At 56.6% G+C, this 24,796-nt stretch overlaps 2 protein-coding genes across 4 annotated transcripts in view; both read left to right on the top strand.

Moving 5' to 3' along the window:
- Positions 1–49: 49 nt before the first annotated feature.
- Positions 50–11,104, top strand: JMJD6 (jumonji domain containing 6, arginine demethylase and lysine hydroxylase). 3 transcript variants are annotated; one of them, XR_007146843.1, is made up of 7 exons: positions 50–452; positions 986–1,374; positions 2,082–2,368; positions 3,753–3,888; positions 4,366–4,459; positions 5,228–5,366; positions 6,216–6,342. XR_007146843.1 is itself a non-coding variant. In XM_047832690.1 (7 exons), exons 1-7 carry the CDS (start codon positions 324–326, stop codon positions 7,670–7,672), a joined length of 1,245 nt encoding a protein of 414 aa, XP_047688646.1. In that variant the 5' UTR covers positions 53–323; the 3' UTR covers positions 7,673–11,104. The 3 variants fall into 3 exon arrangements, 2 of the variants coding, with proteins under 2 accessions (XP_047688647.1, XP_047688646.1); XM_047832690.1 differs by lacking the exon at positions 4,366–4,459 and adding an exon at positions 7,636–11,104 and having other exon boundaries at positions 53–452; positions 6,216–6,343; XM_047832691.1 differs by lacking the exon at positions 6,216–6,342 and having other exon boundaries at positions 51–452; positions 4,371–4,459; positions 5,228–5,358.
- Positions 11,105–12,296: 1,192 nt separating this feature from the next.
- MXRA7 (matrix remodeling associated 7) overlaps positions 12,297–24,796 on the top strand; it is a 28,749-nt gene continuing 16,249 nt past the window's right edge. Inside the window, exon 1 of the mRNA XM_047832692.1 lies at positions 12,297–12,353. Coding sequence (XP_047688648.1) covers positions 12,336–12,353 — 18 coding nt within the window. The 5' untranslated portion in view covers positions 12,297–12,335. The remainder of the gene's footprint in view (positions 12,354–24,796) is intronic.

The raw sequence follows: 24,796 nt of genomic DNA, 5'->3' as shown, positions 1-24,796 counted from the left end.
CTCCATCGGCCTGACCTTCCCAACATGGCGGCGAGCCGGGGCGTGTGAGGGCGGACCCCGGAGGCGCCCAAGCCAATGGCTCACCGCGAGAGGCCCGGGGGCGGGGAAGACGGCAGCCGCGTGCCCAACCCGAGGCCCGGGAGGTGGTTGCGGAGTGAATCTTCTGGAAGGCGACTTTAAAGGCGCCGGGCCAGAGCGAAGGGCGTTTCGGTGCCGCCGCCGCCGCCGCCGTCGCCGCCGCCCGGGCCGGGGAGGGGGCGCGTTGGAAGCAGAAAGCGAGCTGCGCCGAGGTGGTCGCGGGAGCAGCTGGTGACCCGCGCAAGATGAACCACAAGAGCAAGAAGCGGATCCGCGAGGCCAAGCGGAGTGCGCGGCCGGAGCTCAAGGACTCGCTGGACTGGACCCGTCACAACTACTACGAGAGCTTCTCGCTGAACCCGGCGGCCGTGGCGGTGAGCGGGCCGGGGTCGGGGTCGCGGGCCGGGCACGGGCGTCTCCGGGCGGCCGGGGACCTCTCCGGGCGCGTCTCCCCCGAGTTCCGATGGGCTCACCCGCACCCCGCGGAGGTCGGGGTCATCGGGGGCCGGATTCCAGGGCCGACCTCCTTCCGCCCGCGCCGTGGCCGCCGTCTGTCCCGGGGCAACTGGAGGCTGACGCCTTTGGCGCCCTCAACGAGAGCTGTCGCCCCTAGACCCCTTTGGGCGGCGGCGCCCTCTGGGACCTGGCTGTCAAGGCCCACGAGTGGGAGATGCGTAGCCCCCTTCCCCTGGTGGGGCGGCGCTGGGTGCGACGTGTCAGTCCGCACGCAGGTCCTTATCCCTTCCCCTCCGTCCCACCCCCCGCAAGATAAGCCGGAACAAGAATCTGGCTTCTTAGGTATGTCATAGCTAACTGGACCTGGGGGACGCCGTCTTCTACCGCTGGACTTTTTGTTGTGTTGCTTTTGTCTTTTTCTAACTGGATCGGTCTTTTCTGAATCCCCCAGGATAACGTGGAAAGGGCAGACGCGTTACAGCTGTCCGTGGAAGAATTTGTCGAGCGCTACGAAAGACCTTACAAACCCGTGGTTCTGCTCAATGCCCAAGAGGGCTGGTCTGCTCAGGAGAAATGGACCCTGGAGCGCCTCAAAAGGAAATACCGGAACCAGAAGTTCAAGTGCGGTGAGGATAATGACGGTTACTCAGTGAAGATGAAGATGAAATACTACATCGAGTACATGGAGAGCACTCGAGATGACAGCCCCCTTTACATCTTTGACAGCAGCTATGGTGAACACCCCAAAAGAAGGAAACTTCTGGAAGACTACAAGGTGCCCAAGTTTTTCACTGATGACCTTTTCCAGTATGCCGGGGAGAAACGCAGGCCCCCTTACAGGTAAAGTACTTGGGGGTGAAGCCCTTAGGCTCTTCTGTACGACAGGATGTGTCACCTGAGCGCGGTCAGCCAACCTTTTTCCAGAACGCTGAGTGGTTCTCCTTGGCTGCACATGGAACTTAGGGGGTTACTGCTGCCTGACCAGGCCCTGCCGCCACAGACGGGTTTCATTGGTTTGGGTTGCCACCTAGGCATCAAGAGTTCAGAAGGCTCCCCAGGTGACTCGAACATTCAAGCAGAGTTGAACTACTGATCTTTAAGGGTGGCTTCTAATTTTTTTTTTTTTTTTTAACGTTTCTTTATTTCTGAGACAGAGAGTGAGCAGGGGAGGGGCAGAGAGCTGGGGAGACACAGAATCCCTTGCAGTCTCCAGTCTCCGAACTGTCAGTTCAGGGACTTAAATCCACGAACCGCGAGATCATGACCTGAGCTGAAGTCGGATGCTTAACCGACTGAGCCACCCAGGCGCCCCAAGGCAAGTTTTAATAGTGAAAGCCCAGTAGTAGGCCACATCAGTGATTTTTATTTTTTTCTGTTATGGAGCACTCCAGGCACGATTCGTTCAGCGTTCCCTTGTGGCAGGGTCTGCGTGCTCTCTGAAATAGAGGTCACGTAACGTGTTTTATGAGACCAAGAACTCACTGTTTTGTAGCGTGTGTGCACAGAGTCAGTTTATCCTTCACATCTTGGACGTTTCTGTCCTTCAGGTGGTTTGTGATGGGGCCGCCACGCTCTGGAACCGGAATTCACATCGACCCTCTGGGAACCAGTGCCTGGAACGCCTTAGTTCAGGGCCACAAGCGCTGGTGCCTGTTTCCTACCAGCACGCCCAGGGAACTCATCAAGGTGACCCGTGAAGAAGGAGGGAACCAGCAAGACGAGGCTATTACCTGGTTTAGTATCATCCATCCCCGGACGCAGCTTCCCACCTGGCCGCCTGAATTCAAACCCCTGGAGATCTTACAAAAACCAGGAGAGACTGTCTTTGTACCAGGTATAGAGGAACTGAGAGAAAGCACATTGTTTGATTTGTTTTATTTGTCATTTCGGAGTAGAAGTAAATGCAGACGGAGTCAAAGAGATCCCCCTGCATGCCGACTCTAAATGAACTGACTGGTGCCCGCCTCGGACAGTGAGGTCTGTCGCTGTGCCATCAAGCACTTAGGGGGCCGCTGTCCACATTTCTCGTAACCTGAATCTATAGTGGCTGTCGGGAAATTTCCCGTATGTAAAGAGTGTGCCCGTCTCTGTCCCTGGTAGTTAGCTAGTGTCTTTGTGGATGTGCAGTGACTTGTGTGTATTTCTGCAAATTGGGTTTTGGTTTTTTTTTTTTTTTTTTTTAATTTTTTTTTTTCAACGTTTATTTATTTTGGGGACAGAGAGAGACAGAGCATGAATGGGGGAGGGGCAGAGAGAGAGGGAGACACAGAATCGGAAACAGGCTCCAGGCTCTGAGCCATCAGCCCAGAGCCCGACGCGGGGCTCGAACTCACAGACTGCGAGATCGTGACCTGGCTAAAGTCGGACGCTTAACCGACTGCGCCACCCAGGCGCCCCTGCAAATTGGGTTTTTAATACAGTGTAGCACTGGCTGGGTTGAGTCAGGAAATAATAGGAACTTGGGGCCAAGAGGCAGGAAGTCCCATACCTGAAAACTACGCTTCGGAAAAAACCAAAAAAACGACATTTTGTTATGATAGGTTAAGTGTTGAGGGCAAGGGTGTTTAATATTTAAGATAGGTCTTATGGGGTGCCTGGGTTGTTCAGTCGGTTGATTGTCCGACTTCGGCTCAGGTCATGACCTCACAGTTCGTGGGTTCGAGCCCCACGTCAGGCTCGGTGCTGACAGCTCAGAGCCTGGAGCCTGCTTTGGATTCTGTGTCTCCCTCTCTCTCTGCCCCTCCCCTGCTCATGCTCTGTCTCTCTCTGCCAAAAAAAAAAAAAAACATTAAAAAATAAATTTAAGACAGGTCTGAATAGGTATTGAGATAGAAACTGAAGAACTTACTGCTTTTATAGTTTTGATCACAGTTTGGGATCAGCAGGGGTCCACACGCTTTTTCTGTAAAGGGCAGAGAGTAAATATTTTAAGCACGGGGGTTGGGGGGCAGACAGTGTTTATTCCAACTGCTTCATTCTGCCCTTGGAGCAGGAAAGCAGCCACGGACAGCCTGGAAATGAGCAGGCACAGCTGTGCTCCAGGAGAAGTTTACACGGATTCGTTGTGATTCCTGGATCAGGAGAAGCATTTACCACGCTGGGTCTCCTGTCCCCGAGTCCCTCCCCGTAGATTGGAACCCGCTGTTGGCAGGGTTTTTGTCATTCGTGATTTTGTACGGAACCCAGCCCTGTTTAACTGCTTATTTGTTGGATTTCAGGAGGCTGGTGGCACGTTGTCCTTAATCTTGACACCACCATTGCCATCACCCAGAATTTTGCCAGCAGCACCAACTTCCCTGTTGTATGGCACAAGACGGTAAGAGGAAGACCAAAGTTATCGCGGAAATGGTATAGGTGAGAGACGTTCTTTTTCTTTTGCTTTGTTCCAACTCCAACCCCAGAGGCGAAGTAAAAAAAAGTTCACCGCTGCAGTAACGTGTGCTGGTCTGAGGCCTGGGAGAGCTGGGGCTGCAAAACCTCATGGGCAGAGGCCAGGGGGTCCAAGGTCAGGGCTAGTTCTCAGGATGCTTGCCAGCCTCGAGGCGACAGGGTAAGACTCTGCATGTTTGATCAAAGTCAGTCCGTCAAAACATGGCCATGATTGGGGTGTTTCTCTTGTTTTCTGTTTTGTTTTGTTTTCGATTTTTGTCTCCCCGCCCCCCCCCCCCCCCCAAAGGCTAGCACTTAGCAAAGGAAGCCATGTTGTTTGGGTTTTATTTTGGTTCTTTCTTTTTCTTACTCAGAAGCATTATGCCCCTTTGAACTTACTACCTTCAGTTCTTGTGAGCGAGGTGACTGCCCTGGAGACTTAGCTCCTCTGTTTATCCACAGAACAGATACAGCACGGGCAGCGGCAGTGCAAGCCACCCCCAGCCACCCCGTGCCACTGTGTCCCAACCCTGACCTGGAGGGACCAGCTCTCGGGGTAAGAGAGGGATCCTGGCTTGGTCAGTGCTCAGCTTCCCTGCTGAGAGGGCCAGCAAGGGTGGTGGCTTTGTTCTCCCCGGACCCTCGGGCACCTGCGGCCCACTTACTTTGTCCCACCGGCCGCTGTATGCCGTGACTCGGTCGTTCTAAAGGCCTTTACCGCACAGCAGGTGCTTTGTCCCTGGTTAGTGCGGACGCCAGATTAGGTCCCTGAGGGGAGGGTTCCCGCCTCTGAAAGTCCAGTTCAGGTGTATCTTCGAGCGAGGGGAACCCTCTCTGTTACTTGACGCTTCTTATTTCTTACAAATCTGGTTGTTTCTCCGCTTACGAAGGGAACTTAACCGAGCCCGACTGCAGTCACTAAACGCTGTGTTGTGGAAAGGAAGGGTTTAGAAAATCCACTAGGAAAGGTTCAGGAGGAAACAAACAGAAAAAAAACACAAGGAAGAGAGACTTTTTCTCCCAGGTGGACGAAAGCGGAGCCTGACTCAGGGCAGCTGTGCCTCACACGTTGGCACTACAGCCGGCTCCTTTGCGAAGGTCAGAGTGAGCCGCGAGCAGCCAGCTCGCCTGTCCGGAGGGCCTGGGCGGCAGGCACGCGGGGGCTTCTGCTCCCGGCCTGCGGGTGCGTGTGTCCTCACCACGTCCCCGTCCGGCACTCCCCGGCGCTCCCGAGAGAGGCAGGCCTCAGCTCCGGGTTCGGGGTTAAATGTGCTCGGTGTGCTCGCCGGTCCCAGCACTGGGAACGATGTTTCTTGTCTCTCAGGATCTTGAAGCAAGAGCACCCCGAGTTGGCGGTCCTGGCCGACTCGGTTGACCTTCAGGAGTCCACGGGGATCGCATCCGACAGCTCCAGTGACTCCTCCAGTTCCTCCAGCTCCAGCTCGTCCGACTCGGACTCGGAGGTGAGGCCCTGCTCCCTCCCCAGGCCTCCCGGGAGGTCACTGGCAGGGGGTCTCAGCGGCAGCCTTCCCTCCTCCTGGCCCAGAGGGAGAGAGAGAGCCGATTCCGCCAAGAGCGCCAAGAGCTCCGGCTGCCACCCTCCCTGCTGTGTGGTGAATTCCGCCCAGTTTGTAGCCTCGCGCGTGCGTGGGGGGGTCATCGCAAGAACTTTGGGAGGCAAAAGGAATGTTGGGGGATCTCGCTACTGAGCGGCCCAGGATCACACAGCTAGCAAACGGCAGCGTGGGCGTTCGGACACAGAGCCTCGCGAGCTCAAAGCCCGTGCTGAGAATTTTCCCTGCGGATGTAACCCGTGGGCCTGGGATCTGCGCAAGCTCAGCGGCTTGTTAAAAGCTAACGGGATACCGGGGAAGAGGGACCTGTGCCCTCAGCGGGTGAAATTGCCATCCTGCCGCTTGGCAGAATCTGTCGACTTGGTGTTCCCCAGGGGGCGGGGGAGCGAGACTGTGAAGGGCCCTGTGTCCCCTCTCTCCCGCCTCGGGGGTCTGTGTCCGCGCAGCGGGATCGCATCATGCGGCGTCAGAGCGCCGGCTGTAGACCGTCCTTAGAGCCACGTCTTGATTCTAAACCCGTTAGCCCCCCATCAGAGAACGCTGGCGGGCCCCTCGGCGTCTGGGGGCAGCCACGGTGTTTCCGGGGCTGGGTAGCTGGGCCGTGTTGCGGAGCCGGCAGAAGCGGCTGCTTCGCTTCTGGGAGAACCCGGACATTTGCGCCGTTTCTGGAGGGCGGAGGTTTGTTGACAGACCGGGTTGCATCCGGTCGAATTCCTGCTGTTCTCCTTCCGTGTCCAGTGTGAGTCCGGGTCTGAAGGGGACGGGACGACGCACCGCAGGAAGAAGCGGAGGACGTGCAGCATGATGGGAAACGGGGACACCACCTCCCAGGACGACTGTGTGAGCAAAGAGCGCAGCTCCTCCAGGTGACCACGCACGGCCGCCGTCTGCGTAGGAGGGACGTGGCCACACAAGGGGCGGGGCCCTGGGGAGGTCAGCCTTTTGGATCCGCGGTCAAGGGGAGGGCCGGACAAAGGCAGAGAATGAGGGCGCTCTCGGAATACGATTCCGTTCACTCGGCCTTTGCTGCAGTGGCTGTTTTCACCGCTACCGGTGCAGATTAACGTGGCTTCTTTTACGCGGAAAGGCAAGAATCTGTGTGGATGGTGCCAAGGACACCCTTAATGTTATTTAATAAAAATTAAATCCGTTTTCTATCCTTGCCATTTTTTCCCCTCGAGAATACCAGAAACCCCCCCCCCCCCCCCGTTATTCTTGCGGCCTTGGGGGACAGCAGGGACTCCGCTGGCGTGCGCGCTCGGCGGGGAGGCGATGGTTACAGCTGTACAGGCGGCAGCGCGGGAGAAGTTCCCTGTGCCTCCTGAGGGCCTGAGGTGTGTGGCCTCCTGGCGTTGTCCCCCACTGCCGTCGTCCCTTTGAGCGCTCACACCGAGGGAGACGGCGGCGCAGAACTCGGGTGTTTTGTGAGGTCTCCGTCCCGTCTCCCACGCTCGTTCGAACCAGAGCGGATCTCAGTAAGCGAACGCTTAAAGTCACTAAGGTCATCTCTGCCAGCAGTGGCCCTGTGCCGGGCACATGACGGGCTTACGGGGAGGGGGGTTGGTGGCTGCCGTGCGCCCCGGGGCCCGGATCCCAGAGCCCCTTGCCACGGAGCGAGTTGCAGCGCGTCTGCAATGGGGAGACGGGGAGACGTTTCGGGAAGGTAGTCAGATACTGAAGCTCCCACGACTTTTTAAGTGTCTGAGGCCCCGGCAGTGCCGCGGACGACGTCCCTGTCGCGTCCTTTGTTATCTCTGAGCAGAGCGTTGTCTTCGGTGTGTTAGGAAAGTTTAGGACCCGTGTTCCTTTCAGTCTGTTTCCCTCGTCCTCTGCAGTCACACTGGAATCCCACGAGAGGTTCAGGTGTCCTGTTCACCTGAATTTGTGGGACTAGAACGTGCATTCCTCAACCCAGTCGCCCTCTTCAGGCCGCTCTTAGATTTCACTTCTTGCCTTTTTAAGGCGTCTGTGTTGTCGCGGACTCACTCCTACCTGCCCGCAATGTGTGACTTTGTAACTTGGAAGGGAAGGTCGTAGGGACAGCCCTTCCCTTAATGCCACGTGGGGTCCTGGGGTTCGGCTTTAACGTTTCCTTCCAGCTTTGCACCTGCTGTGCCGTCAACATGCTGATTACAGGCAGTTGTACTTTCCTTGGCAGGATTAGGGACACTTGTGGAGGCCGGGCTCACCCCTGAGCAAAGAGAGAGACTGTCCCTGAGGTGGTTCCTGCGTACGTGGTTGGCGGCCACCTGACTCAGTTTTCACGTCTTCTGCTCCCTCCTTCTCCTCTGTCTTCTCTGAATTTGGATCATCCTTCTCTGGTCCAAGCTTCTGTCTTCGGTCAAACGCTGTTTTCACTGCTTCCTAAGAATAGATGGCCAAGAAGTTTAAAAGCTCACGACCCTCAGTGAAACCCCGAAACGCTGCAGGCCCGTGGGCCCCTGGGTGACAAGGCCTGTGCTGTCTCTGAACCACGCTGCTCCGCCCCGAGGCCGGAGGGCCGCCATCCCGGGACCGGCCGGCTGCATCTGACCCCTCGCCGACCGTTGGTGCGGAACCTCTGCCGTCCAAGAGCCGGCTGCCCACCAGCGGGCCCTGAGGGGCGAGCGGACTCGGATTTGTGTGCGAGCCGGTTACGCGTACGAAGGTCCGCGTGTGCGCCACCTCCCCGTGTCACCCTTTGTCCGAAGCCGCGTGGCGGTGACCCAGCCGGCACGTGCGGCACCGCTCACCACCGCGAGCACTGTCTTGTGATGCGTTCCCTTCTCTCTGCTGTCAGAGTGCCTCGTGCGTCCCGGCAGTGTGTGTGTGCCGAGTGTCCTGGGGGGAAGGACGCCGCATCGGGGTTTGGGTTGGGGACAGAGCAGGAAAGGTGTTCAGTGCATTCTCATCACGGAACGTGAATGAGGAACGGGGCTGCCTCCTGACAGACGTGTCCTGGTCTTTCCTGCCGCGTGATCTGCTTCGCGAGAGACGTCGCGATGAGTGTCCCCGTTCGTTTGACCGGCAGACACGAGGTGGGCGCCTCGGGCTGCACGTCTGGAGTGAGGTCATATACGGTGCTTCTCGCCTTTGGGATCTCGTCTGGGCTTCCAGACGACTCCGCCGTGAACGCTTGGGGATTGCCCAGCAGGTTCCACGTCTTGCCCTCTTCATTCTTATCTGCTTGCCTTAATCCGTCCCTGAATTCAACTAAACTTAAAAGTAAAAGGGGGCTTGGCAGGGACGTGCCGTCTTCTGGGTGGGAACGCAGGCCAGGGCACGAGCAGCCAGAGGGCAGAGGAACTCTCACCGTAGTCTCCCGGGCGAGCCGCGAGGTATGTGCACGCATCCTGGAATCGTGTGGTGTCGCCTCCCCCAGATCCTCCCGACACGTGGCTTTAATCTGGGGAACCCAGGTCTCTTCTGTGCAGAGGTTACATTTTTAGCAGAGTGGTTACCATTTCTCGACACTAGGTCGGTCGAGTGGCTTTACTCTAGGAGGTTGGGCCCCTATTTTGTGTTTTCTGCATCCTCAAATGCCAATGCAAAGAAGCGGCCGGATGGGATGGAGAACATCTGCCACCTTCCTCATCGCTGGCGCCCGTCACCCGCCCTCCTTTCCCCGCCCGGCCGCAGGGCTCGGCGGCACCGGGCTCCAGGGTGTGTGTGCGTGTGAATAAAGTCACACGCGGAACTTGTAACCTGTTTGTATTAATACCTGAATGGTGTTCCTCCTCCTTTCTAAAATTTTCTTGCCATCTTCAAAATAATTTTTTCATCTCCCCAGTATTGCTACGGGGCTATCGCACCTTCCTCTCAAATTCGTACCAACTTCTCTCTAAGCCTCGGTTTAAAGGCAAACCAACAAAAGCAAAAGGCTATTTGCCGCCAGGGGGCGTGCAGTGGCTGCGACGACGGTAGTTTGAATTGGAGAGATTAGCCTCTCCCCCCACCCCCCCCCCCAGAGGCTCCAGCGATGGGTGATTCCTGTTTGACAAACAATACTCAGAAATAAGGGATCCAGCTCATCTGGCAGGCTCGCAGTCCCTTCACCTGAAAGCATCTGGCTCACACAGATTACGTGCTGCCATTGGGCTCTCGCCGGCCCACGAATGACCATGGGGCAGCCTTTGTTTTAGCCAGGCCGGGATTCAGCACCTCCCACGCCTCCCTTTTTACTGTCACCGTGGGCCAGCCGAGCACACCGGTGTGGAAGGAAAGCAGGCATGGGGTGCGGAAACTGAGAAAGGAGTGGAGTGATGGCCGGGTGCTCAGGACAAGGTAGAAAGTGGGGACCAGGGCCATCTGTTCTGACGTCAACCCTTCTGCCCTCGTGGCCTGAGCTGCTCCGCGTGCCATCAGCAGTAGTGAGAGAAGGGATAGCGCATGAAACTATTTTCTAGGGATTCTTCAACTTAAAACCCAACGTGCTGGGTCCTGGAACGAGGGCTCTTGGACCGGTAACGTCTGATAGGAGCAGGTGGATGAAGACGGGGGGGGGGGGGGGGAGCCTCTGGGGCTTCGGGAGTGAGCACCAAGGGTTCTACCATCAGCCTGAGTATCCAGGGCCGCACACAGGTGCCTCTGGGGTCATCAGTAGTGCTGGGATATTCAGGGTGACACCTTTGAGGGGAGAGCCACCAAACACAGGGACGTTGTTCACATTTGGCTCAGGCTCGCAGATGCCCATTGATTAGTCATTCGAGCACCCAGCCTGCGTATGAGTGCCAGCCACTGTTCTAGGTGCTGGAGATGAAGCAGTGGCGAGTCCAGGTCCCTCCTCTCGTGGAGCTAAGGGACAGTGAGTGTGCCGTGGTTCCCAAGGGTCGCTGGTCGGGGTCAGTAGAGTCCGGCATATCCATTTCCGCGGCCAGGAAAGCAAGTTCAGACTTTACAAAATACAAGTTGATGAGATCTTCATAAAAGAACGTAATTAACATCATAGCCGTGTTCTTAGTATTTGGTTTCTCTTTCTAAATTAGCTAAAGATATCTAAGGGTAAGCAAGAAAGTTGCTGGTATAAGTTGCTTCGTGAACTTATTAGAGGTTCCGCCTGGATGTGATTTAGGACCTCAGATGAGCGTGTGGGACAGAGCGCGAGTTTTGCGGTCAATGTCGTAAAAAGTGCTTTCTAAGGACGTAGGCGTGTAAGTGCGCAGCTGTAGGTTCCTCGAATCCTGTGTAGCGTTTCCACAAGTAAGTCGTTTGTCATGTGTGCTGGTACTGTCGATGGTTCCCCGCGGAGTCTGGTTCCTCCTCACACTCCCCTCCCCGCCTTCTGCCACAATGTTCCAATGATGTCACGTTCTATACAGCCAAACTAGACAAACCTCGTGCCCCGGCCCCTCAGGTGGTGGCTGTCATCGGTAGTTCAAAAACGTGACACTCCTCGTGTCCCCTGAGCACTGGCCCGGCCGGCTGTCTCCTGGGTGACTGGACAGTGCGGAAGGCCGGGGACCACGTGCTGAGTTGAGTCCTCACGCCTCCTGCAGCTGTCACACGCACCCAGCAGCCTCCTACGTCTGCTTTCATCTCGCCGTGGGCTCCGCCACCAAATGCCTGTGGCTCTGCCATTTGACTGGTATTTTTAACTTTCACTTGGATGAAACTTGTTCATCATTTTAAATAAAGCAACTTGGTTTGGAGTTGGGTTTTTTGCATTGTTCTGTTCTTGTTTCTTTCCGTTATTCATCCGATAGTTGATACAGAACGTGAGCGAGTTTGGACAACGGGCCCTCTTACATAGCAACTTTGAAACAGTGAGGACAGGGGACAAGGAAGAAGACCCACTTAGCCCATGAGTCCCCTTGTGGTCAGAAGCCAGTAGCTAAGACCTAAGCCCCACTCCGCATTTTGCACTTACGGGCCGTTTTTCATCGGTCACCACTGAAATTCCTTTTGCTTGTACCTTCATATTATGTGATCCGGCAGGATTAAGCTTGCCTTTTGCCCATTGGTCATAACTGGACCAGGAGGAAGCCTGAGCACACGCTAGCATCTTCCATTTAAACAGCACTCCATCTAGGGGCGCCTGGGTGGCTCAGTTGGTTAGGGACCTCGGCTCAAGTCATGATGTCACAAGCCGTAGGTTCGAGCCCCTCGTCGGGCCCTGTGCTGACAGCCCGGAGCCGGGAGCCTACTTCCGATTCTGTATCTCCCTCTCTCTCTGCCCCTCCCCTGCTCACGCTCTGTCTCTCTCTCAAAAATAAATAAACATTAAAAAAAAATTTAAACAACACTCCATTCTAGCTTCTTGGCTCCCACCAGATGTCAGCTCAGGCACTGTAATTTTTCCAAAACAGCAGTAAATGTATCCAAAGCAAAAACCGGCACCCTGTTTTTTCAGCTGGTACCTGACACACTTCGTCCGCCCTGTGTTTATTGGGAGCGGGGGGAGAAATACTGTTTCGGGTTACAGCGTAGTCATCTCAAACACACACTGTTCAGCAACAGAGCCCTGGAAGGATCTGGAAGGAACAAAACCAGTACACTTCCCTTCATTCCACCTTCACTACCTTCCAGAATTACTCCAAGAGGAAAAGCCAGTAGGGGACCAGAGTGGACACAAGGCACTTGGAGCTGAGTTCCAGAAACGGCCTTTGGGGGGCAGCCACGTTACAAGGACGCCCGTGTGGAAGGCTGCTGGGTCTCAGCCCAGAAGGGGCATCCAGCGGCCAGGCTCGGGCAGTGCCCTCTGAAAACGCTGTGGACGTGTCCGGGGAGTGGCCGGGAGTAAAGCGGGGTTGACCTTCGCTTTGCACCGTCTTGCCGGCAGTCCAGGGCCACGGTTTGGGCGAGCCTTCCGGCCTCACCGGGCCTCGGCATTCCGCTGGCGGTTCCAAAGTGCTGTGAGATGGCCTTCTGTACCGGGCGGAAATGCAGCCGAGAACGACGGTAACCTGAGGGCGCCCGTGGAATGAGTGTTGCAAGCCGGTTTTCAAAACAAAAATCTAAGCGCAAAGCTTAGGGGCCCGGGGCGGGGCTGGGACTCGTCCGGCCTCAGGAGCGCCGCCCCCAGGGGTCAGGCCCCGGGTCCCCCAGCACCGGAGCCACCCCCGGGGGAGGGGGGAGGAGGCGGGGCGCGGCGGGGGCTCCGCCCCGGGGCGGGGCGCGGGCGGGGCGCGGCCGGCTCCCTCGGGGTCCCCGCGGGCTGGCACTCCGGCGGCCGCGGCGCGATGGAGGCGCCGGCCGAACTGCTGGCCGCGCTGCCCGCGCTGGCCACGGCGCTGGCGCTGCTGCTCGCCTGGCTGCTGGTGAGGCGCGGGGCGGCCGCGAGCCCGGAGCCCGCGCCCCCGGCCGAGGCCCCCGGGACCCCCGCGCCGCCCGGCCCCTGCGCCCCGGAGCCGGCGGCCGCGCCGGAGGACCCGGGGGAGCTCGAGGGCCCGGGGGAGCGCGCGGCGGCGCCGGCGGAGGCGGAGGCGGAGGCGGAGGAGCAGGCCGCCGAGGCCAGGCAGGTACGGACCCGGCCCCTCCCGGGCGCCCCCTCCCCACCCCGGGGCCCCGCCCCCTCCGTCTCCCGGCTCGGGCGGGGCGGGGGATCGGGTCCCCAGCCTCGGGCCGGGCCGTCCCCGGGAGGGCAGAGCCCGCGGCCGGCAGGGAGGAAGGGCCCCGCCGGCAAACTCGTCCTCCTCCCCCAGAAGTGTCGCCGAGCGACGAGGCTGTCGGAGTTGGGTGCTCCGCTGGCGATCCTCTCTTCCCGGCCGGCCGGCCGCGGCTCCCGCCCCACCCCGCGCGGGTCACACCCACCCCTCACCCCGCACCTCCCCCCTCCCCCCTTCCCCCCCCCCCACCCCCTGGCCCACGGGTTCCCACATCCACGTGCATGTGGCACATTTCAAGGTCTGCAGTAATGAGAGTTGTCTCGATAAAGAAAAAAATAGTCATACTTGGAGGGGGGGCGGGGAGGAAAGCTGGCTTTTTTTTTTTTTAAGCCAATTTGAAATCCAGACTCCAGAGTCAGTGATGTCTCTGGTGCAGCGCCTAGGGTGGGGCCGATGGGAGAGGCACCACACAATTGAGGTCATTTTTATTGTTTTCAAACTGCACACGTGCTTTGGCACATCTCCCCCGGGGGTTGCAGATAAGCCTGGCTTTTATGGAATGGAAGGGCAAGATAAGGCCCCCCTACAGCACAGCTGAGCACCCCTGTGCTGAGCCTCCTGCGACTGCCCCACCCCTCACTCCCTGTGGTCCTTCAGCTCTGTCCTGACGGTGCCGCCTTGCTTCGGGAAACCCAGAGAGATATGCTCTCACCCACCAAGAAATAACACTTTTCCCAGTGCTTGTCTCGACATTGGAAACCTACTGGCGAGGCACAAAACCCACATTCCCAGGATTTCCTCCTCCCTGGGCCCCTGTAGGCTCCCACCCAGGGCCCACATCAGAATTAACTTCCCAGCTCCTCTTCTTGGAAGGGAGGATGGTCAGAGCAGTAGAAAGCGTGACCAGGCTGCTTTAGTGCCTTGTCAGTGTGTGGACAGTGCCCATTCTGAATTCTGCTGGACGCGGTGGTTTATAGTGGAGAGAACCCTCGAGGGGAGAAGGCAGTGAGGCTGGGGCCAGGGGTTTCTCTTTGCTGAGTAAGGGTGCCGGACCCCTCTGAGCAGGCAGGCGCTTTGTTTGACAAAGTGGGTGACTAATTGTGTCATTAGAGCGGATTCTAACCAGCCTGCCCAGGGCTGTTGTATCCGGCCCAAGGAAGACAGGGACTCCGCTTTAATGGAGGCCCTGCTGTTCTTGCTGACCTCATCCATGAGGATGGCAGGTAGGGTCTGGACCTGTGCTGATTTGTTAGGTTTGCTCCCGTATTTGGGATTCTGCCTGCGCTCACGGCTTCCTGGGAACAGGAGAGGCGTATGGGCTATTCTCAGCCGCTTGCCCTCAGCAAGCCCTGCTCCCACAGTGGCCCTTTATCGCTCAGCAGCAAGTTCTAGACTGAAGTTTGCAGCGCCTGATTGTGGCATCCAGTCATGTCTTGACCCTCTGGGTTACAGCACCCAGGAGAGAGCTTTCTGCAAGGCCTGGGGGCCCTCAGCAATTCGAGATCTAGTGGGATGGGCCCGGTGCCCATGGTCAGTAGCAGCCAGAACACAATTTGCCTCTGTCTGGAAAATGCTCGTCCTGTGGGGGGGGAGTGGGTGCTTTGAAGGACAAAGCTCATCACAGGGGTTCACATGCGGGGCAGTTGCCAGATGACCCTGAGAGGCCGTCCTCCCACTGCGACACCCTGTCCCGAGATCATCCCGACGCGAGGGTTATGTTGAAGTCAGTCTCCTCACTCGGAGCTCCTGCCTTCCCTTGTAGGTTCAGGTCCCCAACCGTTGCCGAGTTGCCCAGCCCCCATCAACTCCAGCTGGCAAACACTAAATCGATGCCGCGCCTCGGTCCCCGGGATCAGGTGCTGGGGGGGGGGGGGACACCTATCACTGTCCCCCACCACTCTGCCTTCTTGGTGGTGGGATTACCCCCGGAAGAAGCTGTTAAGAAATTGGCTGGAAACAGACTTCTCGTTATCATATTGCCGAGCCGGGAGAGCGGGTGGAAGGACCCTGGGGAAATGGGGGCTGGGGGCCTACAGCCACCTTGCTAACTAATGGCAGTTCTTCTGATCCAGTCGTCCTTCTGTCCTGCCAGGCCTGGGAGGCTCAGGGCAGCTGCTTCCTTTGACTCACAAAGCTGATTATTGAGAAGGATCCAGAGCCCAGGGAAGCGGCCTTTCACTGTGGCTGTGGTTCACTGGGAAGCGTCCCCACGGTTGTGGGGAGCAAAGTAGCGTGATGGCCCGAGACACCGGGCAGCCACTGAAGAAATGGGGGGTGAGCAACCGGCCAGGGCAGGGAGGCTGGGCATTGGGCAGAGCTCTATTGTTAGAACCTCTCTCTTGTCATGTCTCCTTGGGGCGAGTGTAGGGGTGGGCAGCTGAGGAAGCGTGACAGACCTGCCACACCCTCACAGAGAATGGTGGCCAACAATGTCACGAACCAGAGCCGGTCCCTTTTAAGGCCAGGAAACAGTGCTCTTTGGTGCTGATGTATAAGTTGCAATTTTAGGATTACCAGGCTTCTTACCCAACAGAGGCGTGGATTCCAGCAAGACTACGTCGTAGGGTTCCCAAACAGTGGTCAAGGTGAAAGTCAGGGGTCACTCAGATGGTACTAGAGTGAGGTGTGGGCCAGAACTCAGACTTCTTGGCGCTCGGGTCCTAGCTCTGCTCAGCAACCGAGTGGGGACGGTATCACCAAACACGGAACAGGCAAGGACACTCTGCCAGACTGAAGACTAAAGAGACAAGACAGACAAACGGAATGCCTGATCCTTGATAGGGTTCCGGAATGGGGGTGGGGGTGGGGAGCCATAAAGAACGTCTTGGAGATAACTGGGATATGTTTCAAATGAATGGTTTATTAGGTTATTTTGTTGTATCCACCACAGTTTCTTGCGTGATGCTGGCATTGTGATTATGTGGAAATATGTCGTTGTCCTTAGAAAAACGCATGCCTAAACATTTAGGAATAACACAGAGTGATTCTTTTTTCTTCTTCTTCTTTTTTTTTTTTTTTTTTTTTTTGCATTTACTGTATTCATTGAAAAAATCCGCCTATAAGTGGACTTACACAGTTCAAACCCGTGTCGTTCAGGGGTCAACGTATCATGATGCTAATGGTTGTACACACACACACACACACACACACACACACACACACGCAAGGTGGGTGTGTACGTAGAGAGAAAATGGAAAGCCAGCAAAATGTTAATAATCAGTGAATCTAGGTGAAGGGTACGTGAGTACCTTGTTCATCGTTTTATTCTTCCAATTTTTCTGTACGTTTGGAATTTCTCAAAATATAGTGTTGGAGACTTGATGAGCACCGGGAAACTTATGGAATTGTTGAATCGTTATATTGGGCACCTGAAACTTTTATGACACTGCATATTAATTATACTTGAATCACAAAAAAATACAGTGTTGGAAAAAAAAGAAACCCAGTGGGGAATTTCTCAGGACGGGGCTTGGTTTTTCAGACCCTCGGGCGGTGTGGGTCTGGCTGGGCTGCACAGCCTTACCTGGCTGTCCCCACTGTGCGGCGGGGCCCGGGTTCACCTCCTTTTTTTGTTGTTTTCTTTTTTTAAAGTTTTATTTATTCTGAGAGAGACAGAGACAGCACGAGAGAGGGAGGGGCCGAGAGGGAGAGAGAATCCCAAGCAGGCCCCGCACCCTCAGCGCAGAGCCCGATGCGGGGCTTGAACCCGTGAACCGTGAGATCACGACCTGAGCCGAAATCAAGAGTCAACTGCTTAACTGACCGAGCCCCCCAGGCACCCCCCTGGTTCACCTCTGATGTGTTCCTGCTGTTAGGTCCATGCTGTGTCCCCTACCCTCACCATCCTTGTCACCACGGCTGTGTCCTGCACGCCCCCCCCCCCCACCAGAGACCACAGAATGATTTAGGAGCATGTGAATCCCCTCCCCCATCATCCGTCCTGACCTTCGTGATGCCGACATGGCCCCACTTTCTGTTCTCTCAGCAAAGGCACAGAACCCAGCCAGTGGAGGGCGAGACAGATATCTGTCAATTGCTCACTTTGGAATCTTGTCTTAGCTCGAGCTGCTAAAACAAAATGCCATAGGCTGGGTGACTTATACACTAGGAATCTATTCCTCCCACTTCTGGAAATTGGCGAACCCAAGATCAAGGTGCCGGCCGATTCAGTTCCTGGTAAGAGCCCACTTCCTGGTTGTGGACAACCACCTCCTTGCTGTGTCCTCACGTGGTGGAGAGAGAGCTCTCTGGTCTCTTCTTTGCCTAAAAGGACAATGATCCCATCATGGAGGCCCCACTCTCAGGACCTCATCCAACACCAGTGATCCCCACAGGCCCCACTTCCAAATACCATCACATTGGGGGGTCGTGCCGAGCTGCAGACAAGAGTCCAGGGTTCGGTAGTGCGAGACGGTGTCTTCTGTAAAGTCATTTCAGCTCAGAAGTCTTCTTCCGTGTGAGAAAGAAGTCCAGGGGCTTTCCCGATGGCTCAACTTTGTTCTTGCTTTCGGAGATAGTCTTTTTCTTATAATTTTTTTTTTTTAATGTTTTATTTGTTTTTGAGACAGAGAGAGACAGAGCATGAACAGGGGAGGGGCAGAGAGAGAGGGAGACACAGAATCGGAAGCAGGCTCCAGGCTCCAAGCCATCAGCCCAGAGCCCAACGCGGGGCTCGAACTCACGGACCGTGAGATCGTGACCTGAGCCGAAGTTGGATGCTCAACCGACTGAGCCACCCAGGCGCCCCAGCTTTCGGAGATAGTCTTATTTGCACACAGAAAATTCAGCTGTCAGAATTTTCTACGTAGTGGGAGGTGGTAAATTTTTAAAGAATCTCTCTCTCTATATATATATATATTTTTTAAGAGAGAGAGAGAGCACTTGCAAGTGGAGGAGAAGGGCAGAAGGAGAGAGGATCTTTTTTTAAAAAAATTTTTTTAGAAAGATCCTTCATTATTATTTTTTTTAATGTTTATTTTTATTTTTAAGACAGAGCACAAGCGGGGAAAGGGCAGACAGAGAGGGAGACGCAGAATCTACAGCAGGCTCCAGGCTCCGAGCTGTCAGCACAGAGCCCGATGTGGGGCTCGAACTCGGGAACGGCAAGATCATGACCTGAGCCGAAGTCGGGTGCTTAGCGGACTGAGCCACCCAGGCGCCCCTAAATTTTTTTTTAATTTAGTTATTTATTTTGAGAGAGAGAGAGAGAGGGAGGGAGAACAAGTGGGGGAGGGTCAGAGAGAGGGGGAGAGAGAGAATCCCAAGCAGGCTCTGCACTGTCAGCGTAGAGCCCAATGTGGGGCTCGATCCCATGAACCGAGAGATCATGACCTGAGCCAAGATCAAGAATCCCAAGAGTCAGACCCTTAGCCAGCCGAGCCACTCGGGTACCCCGAGAAAGAATCTTAAGCAGGCTCCACACTCAGCATGGAACCTGACACCAGGCTCAATCCCACAACCCTGGGATCATGACCTGAGCCGAAATCAAGCATCCAAGAGGCCGACACTCAACCAACTGAGCCCCCCAGGTGCCCCAAGAACATGTCTTTTTTTTTTGGGACAGAGAGAGACAGAGCATGAACGGGGGAGGGGCAGAGAGAGAGGGAGACACAGAATTGGAAACAGGCTCCAGGCTCCGAGCCATCAGCCCAGAGCCTGACGAGGGACTCGAACTCATGGACTGCGAGATAGTGACCTGGCTGAAGTCGGAGGCTTAAACGACTGCGCCACCCAGGCGCCCCCCCCAAGAACATGTCTTAAGAGACAAAGCTGCCTTTCTGGAACAGCCGGAGTCTGACCACACCTGGTCTGCCACCGTTAGGGACAGGTGAATGAATCAGGACGTCAATGGGGTTCAGAAACCCCTACGAGGGTCGTGCTGTGCACAGACAGAGCGCCTTGCTGACACTCTCTGCTTGCCGCTTGGTCAGAACCGAAAAGGAAGCCTGGGATGCTGCAGCAGGATGCCACTCCCCTCCCACCCGGAAGGGAGAAGTATCAGTCGCGTTCTCCTGGCCACAGTGGCTAAAGAATAACAAGTGAGATTAAATGGTCCCAAGGAAACCCAGCGTGACAGTGCACGGTACTTGTTTACCTAATATTTTTGCCTCTGAATAGCCGTAGGTAGGACTTGGGAGGGGGGGGGGGGCATCCTTTAACCTCTGTGCCTCTAGGCCTCGGTTTCCCCAGACTGAAAGGCTTGAACGAAAACCACCTCTGATATCTCTTAGAGCGCTTGGCAGTCCATGATGATCTGTGTGCACGCGTGGGTTTCATATTTGCAAGTAAAATTCTTAGCACACGTTGTTAACACTGGTCTGGCCAGCGTGACCTCTGGTTGAGACACCCCTGGGCACGTTCTCAGCCAGGACCTAATTCTGTGACCTCGGTATTAATAGTGTTTCTCCTGGCCAGATGCTTATTTGCTGAGGACTCAGAATCTGAGAGCAATCCCAAGACAAGCAAACAGCTCCAGCCCAGATCAGTAAACCCTGCTCCAGGGGTCCAACCATTTGTATCTTTATTCTTCATGAAGCCTGAAACCAGTTTCTCTGCCTGTGGTGCAGAGGCCTCCTTAGACATTTTAAACACCGGCCACCTGTCTTGTGCTATTATCCTTAAAGCTGGTCGTGTTCAGAATTCTTCAGCCTGGTCGGTCCCCCTGCACAGTGGTTTCATTTCATCCTGTGCTCCCAGCTCTGATTCTGTCCCCGAGTTCTCGCTGTGCATAACCGTCTCTATTTATCCCGCAATGTAGACACTAGAATTCCACCTAATCCTTGCTGATAAGGGGAGAATGCTGGCTGGTGCCTCTGGGTGGTTTTTTTTTTTTTTTTTTTTTTTTTTTAATGAAGCTTTTGATGTCCTCCAAATCCTCTTTGTAGGAACGATGCCAAAGCCGTTCATCTGAGAGGATTGGATCTGGCATGCTTGGCCATCTGAGCAAGAGAGTGTGTTTAGGGCTTGTGAATGTGCCCTCATTTGGGATATGAGGTCGGAGTCCAGGATGGCCCTGTTAGTCTGGTTGGCTGAACTTGGCCCTGCAGCCTGGCTCCTCCACGCCCCCGGGTATTGTGTGCTGGGAACGTGAACGCTGGGTCTCAGTCTCTCCCCTCCTCTCCCCGTCTCCCCCCCCATCCCCGCTTCCTGAGTCAGCATCTTACCCAGTATCCTTCCTTTGTTCTTGGTCCACGCTGGTCAAGCTCATGCCCATATCAAGTGGAGAGCTCACCTCTGGACCCGGATCGCCGCTGCTGCCTCTGGAACACACTGACCACTGCCCCCCACCCCCACCCCAGCCTCTTCCTGAGCCCCATCTCCTGCCTCCTCAACATTGGCCTGTGGTTGTCCAGTGAGCACCCGACACGGCCCTGTCTGCTAAGTGCTCTTGACTTCTTCTTCTTCTTCTTCTCCTTCTTCTTTTAATGTTTATTTATTTTTGAGAGAGACAGAGTGTGAGCAGGGCAGGAGCAGAGAGAAAGGGAAACAAAATCCAAAGCAGGCTCCAGGCTCTGAGCAAGCCGTCAGCACAGAGCCCGACGCGGGGTTCGAACCCACAAACCGTGAGATCGTGACCTGAGCCCAAGTGGGACGCTTCACCAACCGAGCCATCCAGGCGCCCCTAGTGTTCTTGACTTCTGTTGCCCGAGGGGTGCCCTCGGCCCCTCCCCGCCCCCAGCGCCCTTCACCACCTGCTCAGGATTCCTCCATGGCTCCCAAAGCTGCTCAGGCCAAAAGCCCACACAACATCCTGTTTTCTCATTTTCCCTCCGGCCCGAAGTCACTCCATCAGCAAGTCCTGTCGCCTCTGCCTGTGGGATACCTCCTCCTGACGTCAGGCCCTCCTCTCCACTCCAGGCTGCTCCGGCAGTCCGTGGCTCCTCTGGGCTGTGCAGGAACCTCTCAGCGGCTCCCCCTGCTTCCAGCCCGCCCCCCACATTCCACCCAACAACCAGCGCGATCTTTATAACCTGGAAACGGGCCCCTCACGCTCTCCTGCTCTAAGCCCTGCGGTGGCACAGAATACATTCCAAACTCCTGCCTCGGCCCTGCGGCCCGCCCTGCCTCCTCTCTGCAGCCACGGCCGCCTTCCCAGCTCTCAGACACACCCGGCCTGCCCCCCATCCGGACCCTGGGATTTGCTCTCCGCTCTGGCCGGCGGACCCTCCCTGGCCTAGACCTTCGCATGACTGCTCCTGCCCCCTTGCCTTTCCAGGGTCTGGCGCCTGAGCACCTTAGCGGATAGAAGTCCCCCACCCCTGCTCCAGCACGCCATTCTATCGGGCTTTCTTCACGGCACTCCACAGGGTCTGAGGTCATCCCTTGTGTCAGCACGCATTGTCTGCCGAAGCGGAATGTCGGCTCGGGAGAACAGGGTCCCTGCCTGCCATGGTCACGGCCACACCCCCAGCTCCTACAGCAGGCTCAGCACACAGGAGCACCCACCACATGCTTGTGGAATTTATAAACCGCAGGAACAACAAAGAGAAGGAACGGGGCAGCCCCTGCCAGGAGGCAATGCCACCTCCTCGTAGGACTGGCCTGGGCAGCAGGCAGAGGCCATTTCTCTTCATGCCCCCGGATGCCCCAAAGAGGCAGACGGCTCTGTAAGGTAGTGAGCTCCCCGAGGCTACAAGTGTTCAAACACACTGGAGAACTTTCATCAAAGGTTTTTTATCAGCTATAGGGTTTTGAATTAGGTCAAAGCCACAGTGGCTTCCTCACATTTTTAAAAGCACTAGCAGGGCACCTGGGGGGGCTCAAGTCAGTTAAGCGGCCGACTTCGGCTCAGGTCATGATCTCACAGCTGGTGAGTTCGAGCCCCGCGTTGGGCTCCGTCCTGACAGCTCAGAGCCCGGAGCCTGCTTCAGATTCTGTCTCTGTCTCTCTGCCCCTCCCCCGCTGGCACTCTGTCTCTTTCTCTCAAATATAAATAAACATTTAAAAAAAATTAAGGGGGCGCCTGGGTGGCTCAGTCGGTTAAGCGTCCGACTTCAGCTCAGGTCACGATTGTGGGTTCTTCAATCTTAAATGGAAGCCCAGTGCATAAGGCAAAAGCAGATCTGCCCTGGGTGGAGGTCTCAGCCCCTCTATTCCCCTGCCCCTCCTCACAGCAATCCCCTCAGTACCTACCACAAAGCTCCAGGGGTCTGCCCACTGAGGGCAAAATAAAAACTGAGCTCAAGACCATCCTCCCCGGATTCTGTGACCTCAAAGGACCCCGCGCAAAGGAAGGAGGAGCACCCAGAGGTGAATGCCCGAGATCACATACCCGAGGCCTTGGTTCCAAGGGGGACCCTAAGTTCCAGCCTGCCCTCCCATGGCAGCCCCCAGGGGGTGGGAGAGGAGAGCACTTCCTGGGAAGCCTTAGGGACTGAGCCCCTGAATCAGGAAGCAGAAGAACTTCACAGGCCTGGGGATATTTGAATTGAACCCAGCAGCCGTCATTTTAGGGTTCTAGTGGGGGAAAAAGCATGATCGAGCTGGCATTTTAAGGTGTTCTCAGAGCAAATGAGTCAGGGGAGAGGGAGGTCAAGGACAACGGTGCCGTTTCAGGCACCGAGCGACTGGTAGGAGCGTGAGAATGAGGGTGAATCTTAGGGACTTTTGGGGGGCCGGGGCGTGGCGGGGAGACAGGGACAGCGGTTGAGAAGCGGAAGCAGAAAGGAAGCAGCAGGCTTGAATCAGCGTTCCCGGGCCATGACCAAGTGTGAAAGATGCCGTGATCACAGAGAAAGGCTGAGAAGGGCCAGTTTGAGATAAGAAGACACAAGTTCCTTGGCTCAGGGGTGCGCCTTATCCAGCCGCAAATACAGGGTCCCCTGCCTGGAGCTGTCACTTGGGCGTGCGGTGGCTGAGCTGTTTGGACGTTCGGACGGGGGGGAGAGAGAGAGAGCCGCCGTGACCATGACCTCTGCCGGCCCCACCCTCCCCGCCCAGCACAGGCGCTCCAGGAGCTGGCGCCAGGTCTGCGCCCGCAGCTGCTCCCCTCTGAATGCAAAAGATGAGCAGCCTGATTGCCTAATGGCATCTTTCTGGGAGGGGAGAGAGCACCGTCACACCCCCCCCTGCCTGCAGTGGAGCTGGGGCGGGGGGGGGGGGGGGGGGGAGGAGGGAGGCAGCGCCCGCACGATGCCCGTTGTTCTCGGTGCCCACGTGGGAAGCCTGCAGCCGCTGCGGTGGGTGGGGCTGCCCAGGCTGCGGAGAGGTGCAGGGGAATCGTGCAGGCCCCTCTCTCTGTTGGCTGCTGCCGGGGAGGGAGGGTCGGGCATCCCCAGGGAAGTGAGGCCTCCCTCTCCCCCTGCCTGGCGGAGCCGTGGTCCTCTAAAATCACTCCCGGATTAACCCAGGGGCCCTGCCACGGTCACAGCCCAGTTGGCTTTGGTGGCAACTCACAGGGTCCCAGCAGAGCCTGTGTGCGGGACCCCAGGGCCGAGCCTTCTGCTCAGGCAGACAGAGAGATGTTTCTCTCTCTCTCTGTCTCTTCCCTACCCCTGTCTCTGTCTCTGTCTCTGTCTCCCCATCCTCTGCCTCGCGCTGCGCATGAGGCCTGGATGAGCCAGGGCAGCCATAAAAGGCAACATGCTGTCTGCAGGCTCGCACTGGCTCCGAGAAGCCTCCCCCCTTCGGCATCTGGGAGACCCTGGCCCCTGTGCTTTGCCTGTCCCCCCACCCATCCCTCCACTGGAGGAAAAGTGGCCGGGGCCACGTGGCGTTAAAACCCTCGGGTTCTATCCAGTAGCGAAATGCTGGGACTCTTGGTCAGGGAGGTGATGGGGTTGGGTTCCCCTCCTGGGACTGCTTTGGGGACCAGCCAGGGTGACGCCAGCTGTCTGTCTCCGAGGGTGTCACCGACTCACAGCTTTCACGAAATTGATTTACACTGGCTTGCTAGGGCGGCTTGAGACACAGACATTTACTTTGTCCAGAACTGTGAGATCCAGGCGGGGGGGCACGGTCCGTCTCTCCCGAGGCCTCTCTCCCCGGCTTGCAGGGGCCACCTTCTCACTGCGTCCTCCCGGGGCCTTTCCACGAGCACACGCTCGCCTGGCGTCTCCCTGTGTGTCCGTTTCTTATACATTTGCTCTTAGAAGGACACCAGTCAGATTGGAGCAGGACCCACCCTCACGGCCTTGTTTTAACTTAATTCCTTCTTTAAAGGCCCCCTCTGCAAACGTAGTCACAGTCTGAGGTACTGGCAGTTGGGACCTCAGCATATGACTTTGGGGAGGGACATAATTCAGTCTACAACACACAGGTGCCATGTGTCACTCTCGGGACCAAGGGCAGTGACAAGAAATCCACATCGGGGGGGGGGGGGCGCCTGGGTGGCTCTGTCGGTTGAGCGTCCAACTTCGGCTAGGGTCATGATCTCACAGTTGGCGGGTCCGAGCCCCACGTCGGGTTCTGTGCTGACGGCTCAGAGCCTGGAGCCTGCTTGGGATTCTGTGTCTCCCTTTCTCTCTCTCTGCCCCTCCCCCGTTCACACTCTGTCTCTCTCTCTCCTTCAAAATTAAATAAACATTAACAAACAAAAAAATAGAAGAAATCCACAGCGATGGGCTCTTGTGGGCTGGCAGTCCCCACTCTGAGCAGCTGCCAGGGTCATGCTGCCCCAGGCGTGGTCCTAGCCAAGCTGTGTCAGGGAGCAAACCCACGGGTGGGGTTCCGACTTCGAGACCCCCAGGGCATTGCCTCGAACCAGATGCAGGTGGGCCTTCGCTGATTCATTCGACAAACACTGAGCTGAGGGCCGAGTCCCTTACCCTCCCAGATCAGGCCTTACATCCCTCACCT

The sequence above is a fragment of the Prionailurus viverrinus genome, chromosome E1 (assembly GCF_022837055.1).
Source record: "Prionailurus viverrinus isolate Anna chromosome E1, UM_Priviv_1.0, whole genome shotgun sequence".
In the NCBI taxonomy this organism is placed as follows: Eukaryota; Metazoa; Chordata; class Mammalia; order Carnivora; family Felidae; genus Prionailurus; species Prionailurus viverrinus.
This window is presented reverse-complemented; position numbering and strand designations above follow the sequence as displayed.

What these genes read in the sequence shown, in the direction of transcription:
- JMJD6 (XM_047832690.1), top strand. Translation starts at nt 324, where the DNA reads ATGAACCACAAGAGCAAGAAGCGGATCCGCGAGGCCAAGCGGAGTGCG. An exon ending in TGAACCCGGCGGCCGTGGCG is followed by an intron (nt 453 to 985) that starts GTGAGCGGGCCG and finishes TGAATCCCCCAG; the next exon opens with GATAACGTGGAAAGGGCAGA. An exon ending in AAAGAGCGCAGCTCCTCCAG is followed by an intron (nt 6,344 to 7,635) that starts GTGACCACGCAC and finishes TTTCCTTGGCAG; the next exon opens with GATTAGGGACACTTGTGGAG.